We start from the raw sequence: 13,858 nt of genomic DNA on the forward strand, positions 1-13,858 counted from the left end.
CTGGGCTCTCCGGCTTCTGGCTTTCGCTCTGGGAACAGAGTTGTGTGCAGCTGCTGCCTCATGTCAGAGTCAGTCCCGCTTGGCCCCCTCTGACCCCGGCCTCCTCCATCCCAGGGGGCCCCAGAGTCCAGCCAAGGGCAGGGCTTCTGTGTCTGCTCCCCTTCTGGCTCCTTCTGGTAAAGCCACGGGGCTGAGCTCAGCCTGGAGTCAGGGACAGGGGAAGGTCAGAAACACACCACAGGTGCAGCCGGGGCAAGGCCTATGTGGCGCTGAGGTCCCTGGGGTGGTGGATGCCATTCAGGCGAGTCCCCTGTCTCTGCAGCAAAGAAGGTGCTGGCAGGTCAGATAGAAACTTGTGCTTTAATATATCTGTGTGTGTGTGAGTGTGTGCGTGTGTCGAACAAACGTCTCCGGGGCCTCAGTGCTGGGCCGCTGTCCTTGTTCTCTGCTCATCCTCACAGCCAATGCAGGCCCCCTCACTGGCGGGCGGCTCTGCCCCTGGGCACCCCGGCTGGCATGGGGTCAGTCTTTGGTACGATGCGGACACTTTGGTGTGCCGGGGGCGGGGTGGGGGGGCCACGAAGCGCTCATCATCTCTGCAACGCCAAGAGGAAGATGGCCACGGGCCCCCAGAGCTGTGGGCGGGGCTGCCAGGGGGCTCCACTGCCCGGCATCACCACCACTGTGACGAGAAAGAGAAGGGAGACAGGCCAGGGCTCCGGTCAGCTCAGCAGGGCCAGGGAGGAGCAGCCAGCAGGCCACGGGAGGGCGGGTCCTCTGCCCCCGCTCTGTGCTCACAGACACACTCGTAAGGCATGAGGTGGTGTGCTCTGCCTGCTGGGTCCAAATCCTGGCTCTGTGGCTCACTAAATAAGACACAGAGCAATTCACTCAACCTCAGTGGCCTCAGTTTCCTCGTTTGTAAAATGAGTCTAACAGGAAGAGCCACCCAGAGGACTGCTGTGAGAAATAAATGAGATCACGCATATACAGGTGTTTGTACCGTGCCTGGTACATCGTAATCACTTGGTAAACTCCAGCTGTTATTATTGCAAACACCTGGCCCCCAGTGGTGGAGGGGGAGGGGTACACATTCACACCTGGACAAACACACACACACACACACACGGATGTACCCAGACACAGACGCTGCTACTGTAGCTGCTACGGTAAACTTAGTAAGCTCACAGGAGGGTCTGGTGGTCTCAATGTCCTCCATACGGCCCACAGCCCGAGCCAGGGTGGGGCCCAAGGTGGGTACCAAACACACCAGCAGCTGTTCCCACAGTCACCAGCACATGCATCCCATCACCCAGCCACTCTGAACCCCAATTCAGACAGCAACGCCTCCCGACACAGGTACCCACCCACACAGTCCCCCAGAGATTCAGCACCCCCGCCCTCTTTCCATCCTGCACCTTTATTGGGATCCATCTGCTTCCTGGGACACTCTCCCTTCTTCAGTGTGACGTCATCTATGGCGATATCCCCCAGGTAGCCCGAGCCTCGAACCCCCTCAAAAATAATCTGGGGTGGGGTCAGAGAGCAGGGAGCAGGGATGAGGGAGGTTCTGCACCACAGACTCCCAGCCCTTAGCCTTCGTCTCCCTGGAAGGCCCCCCATCCCTGCAAGCTTTCCTCCTCAGCTCCTGGGAGCAGGCCCTGGGCCCTCCTGAGGGCTCCCTGGCTGGAGCGAAGGCCCAGGGCCTGGAGAGCTGTGAGGAGCCCTGGGCCCAGCAGACTCACCTGGAAGGGCCCGCTGGGGTTGATGGGCACATGCGCCTGCTGCCACACGTTGCCCTTATTGCCACTGAGGGACCAGGCGTGCGTGTCCAGTGCCCCTCTGTTCCGGGACCGCACCAGGAGGTTGAGGGAGCCTGTGGTGGGTGTGAGGAGAGGGGGCAGTGAGGGGGCACCCTCACCTTTCCCCATTCACCAGGCTCAACTCCCTACCACTGCCCGCCGCACAGTCCCCGCTGGACAGGACATTCTCCCCATCGCAGACTGGCTCGGTGTCCTGTTATCCCAGAGGGGACCTCAGCATGGGAAAGAAAGGGGACAGCAGCAGGGCTTCCGTTTATCAGGATGATTGGCAAATTTTCTTTCATTTCTTCCTTTCCTTCCTAATCAGCTAATTCCCCCCACACACTCACTCACTCACACACACAAACACACCCACACACAGCACCCTTCCCCCCTCTAGACAGGGGAGTTGTCTCAGGACACTGGGGCCCATATCTGAACACAGAGCAGGATTCCCGAAGCACATAATGCACACGCTTGGTGGTACAAGATACATGCAATGATTTCTGGAGGTACAGGAACGGACTTTAAAAATTTAACACCTGGAGGGTGGCGGGTGGGTGAAATGGGTGAAGGGACTAAAAAGGTACGAACTTCAAGTTATAAAATAAATAAGTTCTGGGGATGTAATGTACAGCATGGTGACTATAGTTAATAATACTGTATTGCATATTTGAAAGTTGCTAAGAGAGTAGACCTTAAAAGTTCTCATCATAAGAAAAAAAAATTCTGGTGATGGTTGTTAACTAGACTTATTGTGGTGATTGTTTTGCAATATGCACAAATGTCAAATCATTATGTTGTACATATGAAACTAATATAATGTCCATTACACCTCAATGAAAAATTTCATACTTATATATATGTTTTAAGAGGTGAATAAAGCTAGCGTTTCAAACCCACAACTTCTCTAATATTGATGCTTAGGACAAAGCTAAGAAAAAAGGAGTGAGTTGATTTAAAGAAAGATATTAGTATAGGTGCTACATAGCTGTGGTAAAATGTGAAATTTTGGAGGTATTAGCCTAGGGGTGCTGAGCCCCTTTGCCCACAGACCCAGGGGCCTGGGATTGTGGAGATGCTGAGGGGCAATGGAAGAGAAGGAAGGGATCAGGCCTTGATGAAGAGCACCCAGGCAATGTCATGCCCCCTCGCCAGTTCTTCTAGCCTATCTCAAGCCCCCTATGACATAAAGACTTGGCTCAGAGAGAAGGGGAATCAATCTTAGACGGCACCTGGTAGCTGGCATTTCCGTGGCACTGCCCCAGACAAAGCCACACCATCTGTGACACCAGATAGACGGACCCCCAGCGTGGGAGGGCCACCAAATGTTACCTGCCTGAGATTAAAGGAGTTGGCTTGGACCTAGGAGAGCCAGTGAGACACAAGGACTGGGGAAAGCTGGTGCCCAGAGCTGCCAGGTGGGGTGGGAGGGGAGGGGAGAGGAGGGACCAGGACAGCAAGAAACACCCACCTCTCCCCAGCAGCAGACCCAGGCCTGGGGGAGGAGCAAACAAAGGTTCAAGGCATGTGTAGAACCCTCACCAGCAGACGGGGCCCTGAGAGGGCTGAAGCCAGCACCCAGTGGGCCGGGAGATGCCACACTGGCTTAGGCAGGGCCCAAGCCCCAGTGACTTTTGGGCTTCTCACCAGCCCCAAAGGGACCTCCCTCTCTTCCCCTTCCTGAAGATCTTCCCCGGTTCCAATCCCCCAACCTCCAGGGTCCAACCTCAATCTCCAAACCGTTTCTTCCTCCTCCACCACCCTGCCCCAAGGACCCTAATGGGGGAAGCCCACCTTTTCACTACTCAAACCAAAATTGAATTTCTGCCCCCTTCCCTGATCATCCCACCAGCTCCAAGATCTCCCCTCTTCCTGACAGCGTTTCACAGGGCCAGCCAGGGCCTTAAGGGTGCCTGCTCACTACATTCTTCCCTATCTTCCTGTCACCTCCAAAGCCACACTGAGTTATACGTTGCAGCCTGGACACAGTCCAGCTTTCCAGACTCTGGGCTTTTGACTGGGTTGTTCCCACTGCTTGAGCTGCCCTCCCCTACTATGTTCCCCTGACCAAATTCTTTCTGTGCTTCAAGCCCTCTCTGAAATGTCACCTCCTCCAAGAAGTCTTCCCAGGCTTGAGCTGGGAGCCCTCTGTGTTTCCTGTGAACTCTGAGACCTTAAACTGCAGCTCCCCATGCCCAGACCACTCCCTGCTCTACAGTGTGGCAGTTATTGGGATTCATATCTTCTCTCCCTATTTGGCTCCTGAGGGAAAGTCCCCATCAAATTCCTATCTGTTCTCAATATTTGAATGCTCAATGAAGAACTTTCCATCACTGTCATCAGGACTGACTGAAAAGAGGCTTCTCAGGGTAAGAAGTCACCTCAGGGTTCATCAAGCCCAGCCCCCCCTACCTCCCCATCATTCATTCATTCCTTCATTCATCTAATTGAGCAGGCACTATTCTAGGCACCAGAGACACATCCATGAATAAGATAAAGAACTCTGCTTCCTGAAGCTTATGCTCTTTTGGCAGTAAGCACTATAAAGAAAATAATGCAGAAAAGGGATACAGAGGTATTTTACATGGGGCTGTCAGGGACCCCTCCAAGGAGGACTGAATGAGGGGAGGGGAAGAACATTCTAGGCGGGGGGAAATATCACAAGCAAAGACTTCTAAGGCCTCAAGTACTTAAAGAAAAGCAAGGAGACCGGTGTGCTTGAACTGAGTAGAGTCAGGGGAGAGCAGCAGAAAATGAGGTCAGAGAAGCAGGAAGGGGCGGATCCGGTATGGGAGGCCTAGGGAAGATGGTGATGGAAGGGGGCCGAGCAGGGGAGTAACATGACCTGGGACAGGGGTCACCTCCACAGCACCCCTGCTGGACAGTCCTCCTGTCCAGGCACAGGGTATCCCACTCCTTTGCTGGGAAGATCTGATACTTATAGGCTCTTCCTCAGGTGGAATTCAAACCTGCCTCCCAGAAGCTTTCAGTGACTGGTGTTTGTCCCACCTGCTGGGGGACACGAAGCAAGCTCTGGAGTACAGATGGCTCGCCCAGGGCTTTCTCTGCTCCCAGGCACCTGGGCATCCCAGCTCTTAAGGCTTGATCTCCCAGGGCCCTACTGTGTCCAACATGCTCTTCTTGCCAGCTGGGTCCGCCGTGCCCCTCCTGAGCTGAGGATAAAATGACCAACTGTCCTGGTTTGCCTGGGATGTGGGACTTCTAGTGTTAAAAGTGGGAAAGGCTGGGGCAAACCAGGATTGGTTTGAAGTGGTTACTCTAGCTGGGCAGGGAGGTCCTGGTCACCCTCACCCCCACCTACCCCACAGGAAGCTTCTCACGAAGTCCAGACCCAGTCATGGGTGAACTGGATTGTGTGGATGGCCCGGGGGACCCCACTGGATGCAGAAGGTTCCATCCCACCTCATTCTAGTTCATCAGTTCGGCCCGACCCATCACTCTAGCTGTGGACACTTCACAATGAGCCTTTCGGTCCACACTTGCTTAAAGTCACTTCCTCTACCATGCAGCCGAGGAAGACAATGAAGCTTTCTATGGTCTGTTAAGGCCTGATCACCAAGATGCACAGTTTAGAGGGAAAAGCAAGGCACAGAACAGTGTGTGTAAAATGGAGGGAAACAGAATGTATGTGTACTGGCTTCTATGTGCTTAAAGCATTTCTGGAAGTTTGCCCCCAAAATCTAATACATTGATTGCCTCTGGGAAGGGACTCTAGGTGGCAGGAGGACTGAGATGGGAGAGGGACTCTCCTTATGCACCCTTTTGTACCTTCTGACCTGTGCAAAATACATTACCTTTCCTGTAAATATGCAAACAAACAAATAAATAAAATTAAAATTGTCATTTCCTCAGCAGAGTCTTCCATAACCAGCCCCAGAGTCAGTCAACTATTCCTTTTATCAGCTGTCTTGGCCTCTGTCCTTCTGCTGCAGACACACATCACAGTGGTCACCAAATCCTATCTGGTGCAATTAATTATTTAATGTCTGTCTCTCCCACTTGACTGTAGGTGCCAAGAGGATGAGGGATTTGTCCATCCTGTTCACTGCAGCACTAGATGCCTGGCACAGAGCAGGAGCTCTGGAAATGATGGCTGAACTGATGAGTTCATTGACTAATGTGGCACTCCTACTAGTGCCATCTCTTCCCAAAGGGCACTCCTTAGGTTCATGGTCATGCTTAGGAAGTAGTACTTCCCCTCATTGCTCACAGAGCAGCTCCCTTCCAACCCTGTGTTTAGGGCTTGGGAGAGTCAGACAGACTTGGGTTGCTGTGTGATCTTGGGCAAATGCTTAACCTCTCTGGTCTATATGGTAACACCTCCCTCACCTGGTGGTTGTGAGGGTTAATAAGACCACAGATGCATCCCTAACCCAGGATGTCACCTGGCACCTGGCAGGCACTCAATACATGCAACCTCTTAGCTGATTTCTCCATCCCCTCCAAGACTCATCCTGGTGGATCCATTTTCTTTGCAGACTCAGGAAGCCTTGATCATCTCAAAACCTCAGACAAGCTGGCTCTGGACTTCCCCCTTGCCCAGATTCTGCTCATATTCCCTACAAGGATCTGTGATTCGGCCAACTTGGGATGCCCAGGCCTTACCCTGGCCAGTCCCCAGCTTCCTGTGGATACCCCTCCCTGCCCCAGCACACACTCGTGCAGCTTACCTGGTCCCTCGACTCACCGATATGCTTCCCGTACATGTGGTAGAAGAAGGAGACGCAGTAGAACTTGGCGCTGGCGTTGTACAGAGGACTCACCAACCTCGCACGGTCCCCCAACTCCCGGGGCCTTGATGTCTCAATGAACATGTAGTAGCCTGCAGGGAAGAGGTAGATGTGCCAACAGCCTCCCCCTCACCCCTCCCAGGCCTCTTTCCATCTGATTCCTTTTTGGCCTCAGTATCAGCTGCCTGAATCCCAGGTGCCTCACACCACCCCACCCAGTCCTCCCTGCCTCACGGCACAACACAGGAGTCTGGGCCAGCAATTGTGAGTTCTTAGCTCTGCTGCAGTTTCTCTTCTTCCCAATCCTCTAGCAGCTCAGAGCTGTTTCTCTCCTCTCAGACCGGGGCTCCCTGAGGCCGGCGCTGTGTCTCCCCTCAGACCGGGGCTCCCCAGGGCTAGACCCCTCCCTGAAGCTGTTCTCCATTCCTAGCAGCAGGCCATGTCCTCACCCTCAGGGGTGCCACTTATGTCTGTGGGGGGACCAGTGTTGGGGGAGCGCTTGGGGTTCTGGGTGAGGGCATTCTGCCGGGTCCAGTCAAAGTTGTCTGTCAGGTCCTGGGTGTAGCCGCAGATCTTCTCATCCTCAAAGTGGCAGGTGTTGTCTGTATTCAGGGCAGAGTTGGGAGGGGATGAGACAAAGAGAGTCAGTCAGCCTCCTCAAGTCCCCTGGTCCAGCTTTGCCTTCCTGGTCACCCCTGAGACAGCTCCCAAGCATCCAAGCAGCGGGCCCAGGATCCCAGGGCTTCAGAAACCAGGCAATGGAACCCCTGACAATCTATTCCCGGAACAGGACTTCCTAATCTTTTTTGTGCCACAAACCTTTCTGGCGTCTAGTGAAGTTAAGAATCTCACCTCAGAATAATTATTTAGGTGCATAAAATGAAAAACACAGGGTTACAAAGGAAATCAATTATATTGAAATACAGTTGTCAAAATATTTAAAAAATAAATTTGTGAGATAATAATAAGTGGGCTTCTCTATTATCTAATTAAATCACAGGGTCCAGTGTTAGGTCTAACTACTGTAGTTTGAAATACTAATAAATGGAAATGATATTTAGACGTGGCTGCAAAAACTTTTAGGTGATGTGAAAACATTGGATTTCCACTGATGACAGAGTCACAGGTAGTGATTATACCACATTCCTACATTCATCATTGAAGATGTTAAATTTCTAGAAGTTAGGGAAAATAAAGAAGTAATTGTATGCCCTTCCAGGGTCCAGTTTCATGGACCCTCCTCATCCTTTGCAGGGGTGGTCCATGGATCTCAGATTAAGGACCTCTGCCCCAGGGAACAGAGAATGTGGATTAGCCTGGTCTTTCCATTTTTCTTTTGGGGACAGTGAATGGTGCTGAGTGAGGACAAAAGGCCCTGAGTTAGAGAGATGTCCTCCTGACTCCACCCTCACTTCAAGCCTTTAAGCCCCAGAATAAATCCTGGATGCAAATATCTCCAAGCCCAGCCTTGCTCCCTTCTGCTTTTTCTGCCAACTTCTGGCCTCCACACTATTTTCTCTCTGGGTTATCTCTTGGGTCCCTCCCACCAGGGGAGCCTTTGTGTCCCTAAAGGGAAGGGGAAGTGGGTAGGGGTGTCTCACCTGACAGATTGGGAGAGTTGATGGCTGAGAAAGCAAGCAGGAAAACCAAGTCAGAACCAAGGTGTGGGGCTGTGCAGAGGGTGCCTGGGCTTAGGAACAGGGTCCCCAGAGTAGGCCTGGGGGCCAGAGGCTCCTGGCCTGCAGTGACAGAGTAGGACACTGCACATTGGAGAACCCCAAGCTCAGGAACCACGTGGGGAATATGGAGGGGTCCCCTGGGCATGAGATGGGCCCACCTATCCCACCACCACAGCCACCACCACCTACGCTCTGTGTAGCGGATGATGCGGGAGGCCGTATCTCCAGCCCCGAAAGTGGTGTAGGGCGTGAGGCGGACCTCGTAGCTGTGGGGCACTCGGAGGTCGGTCAGGATGTACTCCAGCAGCTGCCCCTTCTCCACACGCCGCACCGGGATGGCCCTCACCATGGCGTTTTGCTGATTCCACTGTAGATACAGGGAGTTCCCAGATGCCCGACACCCTCCACCTAAGCACCAGCCCAGGCCCTGGTGTGACTTTGAGGGGCAGCGTAGGGGAGCAGAAAGAGCAAAGGACTAGGAAGCCAGGGCCTCAGTTTCCTCATCTGTAAGGTAGAGCAATCACCCCTTCCATGCCCACCTCCCAGGGCTGCCTTAATAATAAGTGATAGTAACACGTATTGAAAAATTAATGTGTGCTAGGCACTGTTCTAAATGCTTTGCAATTATTAACTCATTTAATCCTTAAAATCATGATCCTATCAGTTGGAATAGTATAATTACCCCCGTTTTACAGATGAAGAAACTGAGGCCAAACAGATGTAGCTTGCCCAAGTTAATACAGAACTGAATTTTAGCTTAGGCAGTCTGCCTCAGAGTCACACTCTTACCCTCCACCCAACTACCCCTTAGTCTGGGCAGAACCACATGCAATTAGACTGGACTCGAGACTCGTATAGTGGCTCTGGGCTTGTGTCCTAGAGACTCTGTAGATGAGACTTAAGCTCATGCTTTAAGCTTCTGATATAAGAGTAGATTCTCTGTTTTCTGAGCAGGACTGGCTTTGCCCCCCTTCCCCCACATGAACCCAGCAGACCCCTGCCTGATTCTCAGGGCTGTGCCCAGAGCATGGGTTCAAAGGGGACAGGTCCCTAGAGCCTCCCAGCTCCTGTGTCCAGAACACTTTTTCCCTGGGTCTGAAGAGTTATCTATAAGATGGTCAATGTGTCTCCAACCCCTTCCCCCTGGCTTGATGAGCATTCCCAGGGCCAGCCTGCACCTGAGCCTCTGTCCCCCTTGGCCCACCTGGCGGACACTGAGTCTGTAGTTGAGCAGAGGGTCGACAGCGTCAGGCTCCCTCTGGGTCCACTGCAGCACGTAGGAGTAATTCTTGGACAGCTTGTGGCTGCGGGTGGGGTTGGGGGTGTCGAAGTAAAACTCCGGGCTGTAGGCTTTGGCTGAGAGGGCCGGGAGGGGGGCATGGGGCCGTGAGGGGCAGGGGATGAGGAGAGACACAGAGAGATGAGGTGCGGGAGAGGGCAACAGAAGAGGATGCGTGGTGCAGAGAGAGGGTGGGGGGGAGACAAAAAGAAGGAATATTGTGAGGAGAGGAGATGGTGGGAGAAGAGGAGATTGGGGAGAATGAGGGGTAGGCGGGAAGGTGGGAGATGGAGGAAAGGGAGATTGGGAATCCAAGAGGTGGTGTTGGTGAGAATGGAGTGGAAAGGCCAAGGAAAGGATGGAAAAGAGAAATGTGGGAAGACACAGAGAAGGGATATTAGAGAAGACACAGGGGAAGAGAATTGGATAGAAGACACCAAGAAGGGTCAAGGATTTTGAGGTAGAAAGAAGGGAAGAGAGATAGAGAGCGGCCAGAGACAGGGAAAGTGTGGGAGAACAGGGGAGGGGGAAGGAGGTGGGAAATGTCACAGGGGCCTCTGGCTGGCAGGGCTGGGTGGGGTGGGGAGGGGCTGGGGAGGGGTTGGGGAGGTGGCCAGTGACCTGTGGCCCTAGCCCCCCACTGTTGAGTGAGAAGATCCAAACAAGAGCTAAAGGGACACCCAGTCAGTCGGAGGCTGCTGGGAGAGCGGGGGCGCAGTAAAATGGGGGACAGGCACACCTGGGGCTCTCCTCTGGGGTGCTGCTTCTGACAGGGTACCGGCTCTCCCCAAGGGAGGAAGAGAGGGGAGTGGGTCCGGCCTTTCCCCTCCACTCTCACCACGACCTTCCCTCCTTTCTGACCCACCCACACCCATCTGCAGCCCCCAAATGCCCACCTGAATGACATGAAGAGATGGGGCTGAAAGGGATTTCTGGGCACCGAGGGGCCTGAACCTCTAGAGTGACAGCTCAGGAAATGTGTCCTGGCTGGCCCAGCGCCACCCACGACGTTCCAGAGAAGCTGTTGAGGCGCTTCTTCCCTCCTCTAAGCTACAGCTCAGGCCCCTCACATTGGGCCCGCAGTCAGGAAGAGATTTCCTATCTGCAGCCTCTAGGGCCAAGGACGAAGGAGAAGGGGCTTGAGAAGTGACGGCTGAGATGCGTCGGTGCCCAGGGCTTGAGCGGGTCGGTCTAAACCTGACGTGGACAGGGCTGGAGGGAAAGCGATGCCTGCTACTCAAACAGGTGGAAGCAGAGAGCTGGAAGGGGTGGAGCCTATGCCTCACGTAGGCGGGGCATAAGCCAGGTGTGAATGGGTCTTTAAAGGCAAGGGCCCATACCTGGCGCTCCTGGGGCTAGAGGGGCGAAGTCTAGGCCTAGTGAAGGGAGCAGGCCTGTCAGATGCCAGGAGCCGGGCAAGCTAAAACAGGCGAGGTTTAGGCCAAGTCGAGGCGGGCCTCGAAAGGGGAAGGCCTAGACCTAGAGTAGGCAAGTGGAGGGTTCAGGGCTGTGAGAGGAGGTCCTGGATATATCCGGGAGGCCTGCGCCGGATCTGTACCTGGCATGGGCAGGTCCTACAAAGGCAGGGCCCTAAACCAGGCGCAGTTGGGCCGGAAAGGGCGGGGCCCCAGGCCGAGCCTGGGCAGGGCTGGGGTTGGGGCGGAGCCTGGCCCCAGGTGGGCGGGGTTGGCTGGGGCGGGGCAGTCGGGACACTCACCCGAGACCTGGAAGAGGCAGGCAGCCGAGCCCACGTCGTTGGAGACGCTGCACTCGTAGCTGCCGCTGCTGTCGCGGGTGACGGCGTCGAGGCGCAGCTCGGAGTGGTCGGGGGCCTCGGCGGCGACGGGGACGGCAGGCGGCGGAGGCAGCAGTTGCCCTTTGAAGCGCCACACAGCCGAGGAGATGCGCTGGGGGCTGCCTCGAAGCAGCGAGCAGCGCAGCAGCACTGGCCGGCCCAGTGCCTGGCGCACGTCCTGGGAGCTGGGCTCCACCTCCGGCGGGACTGGGGGCGGGGGCGGCGGTCAGCGGGGCCTCTCCCCACCGAGTGGGGTCTGAGGAGCGGCCCCATGGGGAGGCGACGTACTCGCCCCTACTCCCGCCACCCCTCCGCCCACCCCCCAGCATCCTGGAAGGGTCTCAGGGCAGATACACACTCACAACATACAAAATAGCCACACTCATACCTCCCCGACCTGCAGATACCTACTCCTTCCCGGCCAAAACCTCCAGCCGAGCTTCCCAGACTGGGCCTCTATTCATGCCTCAAATGGTCCCCTCACCCTCCTTGTAATGAAAAGCAGCATAACGTTGGGATTTAGAGCATGATCTCCGGAGCTAGATAGCTTAGGTTCAAACCCCAGCTCTGCCTCTAACTAGCTGTGAGATCTTAGGCAAGTTACTTAACATCTGTGTGACTCGGTTTCCCTATTTGTAAAAATGGGTGAATAACAGAATCTATACATAGGGCTGTGGAGGGCTAGATGAGTTAGGGCATTAAAACACTCAGTGCGGGCTTCCCTGGTGGTGCGGTGGTTGAGAATCTGCCTGCCAATGCAGGGGACACAGGTTCGAGCCCTGGTCTGGGAATATCCCACATGCCGCGGAGCATCTGGGCCCGTGAGCCACAATTACTGAGCCTGCGCGTCTGGAGCCTGTGCTCCGCAACAAGAGAGGCCGCGATAGTGAGAGGCCCGCGCACCGCGATGAAGAGTGGCCCCTGCTTGCCACAACTAGAGAAAGCCCTCGCACAGAAACGAAGACCCAACACAGCCATAAATAAATAAATAAAATAATTTTAAAAAACCCCAAAACACTCAATGCTTGGCACGTGGTAAGTTAACTCTCGTCATTATACTATCAGAGGCAGTGTGTTTCCTTGAAGGTTCCTTCCTCCTTCCAACTCCCATTTTCACTTGGTAAAATCAGTTATTTCTTTGCTCACTGGGTCCCTGGGAATGAAGATGGAGTAGAAGTGCGGCAAGGGTCATGGACCTCCATGTCTTAGAGCACGGGGGTCAAGTAGGGGTTTGGTTGGACCAGGGTGGGTGAAGGGGTGAAGAGGGGGCAGGCCTGACTGTAAACCGGGAGGGACAGCTCTGGACGGTAGTCTGGGTGGGGCGGTGGGACTCACACTGCACGTTCAGCTGCACCTGGGCCTCGCGGGGGCGCACGTTGAAGCCATTATAGCGAGCCGTCTGGCAGCGGTAGGTCCCACTCATGTCGCGGCTCACGCGCTCCAGCCGCAGCTTCCCGTCCGAGGTCTCCTCGAGGGGCAGCCCCGAGGGCAGCAACGCAGCGTCCTTGTCCACACGGGACCAAAGCACAGGCGGCCGCGGCTTGCCCCGCACCTCGCACTGCAGCTCGGCGGGCGAGCCCTCGCGCACGGTCACCACGGCCCTGCCCTTGGGCACGCTGATGGTGGGAGGCACTGCGGGGCAGAGAAGACGTAGGAGCGGGGCAGGGAAGAGGTAGGAGCGGGGTTAGAGCTTCCCCTCACCGCGCCCCCCCCCCATCCCCCGGCCTCTGCTCTGGGGCTCCTGCTTCCCTCCCACTAAGTGCGAGCCTCCCTTTCCCATCCCCGATGTTCCACAGATCCTGCAGTATCTTCAAAGCAGAACTCCCCTCTCCAAATCCTCTCCACCTCCTGGGTCTCTACCTCAAGGTCTCCCAACTCAGAAAGAGTGTTGAAGTCGTCCAGGCCAATTCTTTCTATCCCCTTACCCCCCACATTACTAAGTTTGGGGGATTCCACCTTTAATTTATTTATTTGGGGGGGTTCCACTTTTTAAATAGTTCCGCTAAATATCTTCTCCCTCAATCCCCTCCTTGCTGCCTACTGGCCCTGCTCTAGTGAAAGCCTCCATCTTCTCTTTCTGGAGTGTTATCACAGGTTGGTAGTCTGTCCCCCAACATCCTTACCCTTTCTTCAAAAGTGAAAGAATATCTGGGCTTTAGCAGGACACACAGCCAGAATAAAGACTGTATTTCCCACCCAGCCTGCCTTATGGCTAGCTGTGGTCACGTGACTAAATCCTGGCCAAGGTGGTGTGAGTCTTTAAAGGGAGAGGCGGTGCCTCTCTTCCTCCCTGCAGGCTGGAATGCAGACTGATGGCTGCAGCTGGCACTGCCATCGTGGACGAGGGGGCACATGCTAAAGATAACAGAAAAGCAAGACAAGATGGAGCCTGGGGCTCTGAGGATTTGGTGGAGCAGAGCCACTATTCCAGCCTGGACTGCTCACTTTTACATAAAGAAGAAATACACATCTAGCTCATTTAAAGGCACCATTATTTAGGTTTTTTTCTGTTATTCACAGCCAAACCTAATCCAACCCAACACATTGCC

General features: G+C 54.6%; 1 protein-coding gene across 3 annotated transcripts in view; it reads right to left on the reverse strand.

The window, feature by feature from the left end:
- Window positions 1–341: 341 nt before the first annotated feature.
- Window positions 342–13,858, reverse strand: part of MDGA1 (MAM domain containing glycosylphosphatidylinositol anchor 1) — a 54,202-nt gene continuing 40,685 nt past the window's right edge. The window contains exons 8-17 of one of the 3 annotated variants that reach the window (XR_014232547.1): window positions 12,645–12,941; window positions 11,232–11,516; window positions 9,440–9,591; window positions 8,425–8,602; window positions 8,158–8,181; window positions 7,006–7,158; window positions 6,497–6,648; window positions 1,746–1,876; window positions 1,419–1,527; window positions 342–682 (exon numbers count right to left, since the gene is read on the reverse strand). Coding sequence is in view for 2 of the 3 variants with exons in the window: in XM_082346732.1 (XP_082202858.1) it covers window positions 591–682; window positions 1,419–1,527; window positions 1,746–1,876; window positions 6,514–6,648; window positions 7,006–7,158; window positions 8,158–8,181; window positions 8,425–8,602; window positions 9,440–9,591; window positions 11,232–11,516; window positions 12,645–12,941 (1,556 nt within the window). In the remaining variant the exon portion in view is untranslated. The remainder of the gene's footprint in view (window positions 683–1,418; window positions 1,528–1,745; window positions 1,877–6,496; window positions 6,649–7,005; window positions 7,159–8,157; window positions 8,182–8,424; window positions 8,603–9,439; window positions 9,592–11,231; window positions 11,517–12,644; window positions 12,942–13,858) is intronic. The other 2 variants (XM_082346732.1, XM_082346733.1) reach the window with 2 other exon arrangements.

Source organism: Balaenoptera borealis (genome assembly GCF_965194805.1).
Source record: "Balaenoptera borealis genome assembly, chromosome: 12".
Lineage (NCBI taxonomy): Eukaryota > Metazoa > Chordata > Mammalia > Artiodactyla > Balaenopteridae > Balaenoptera > Balaenoptera borealis.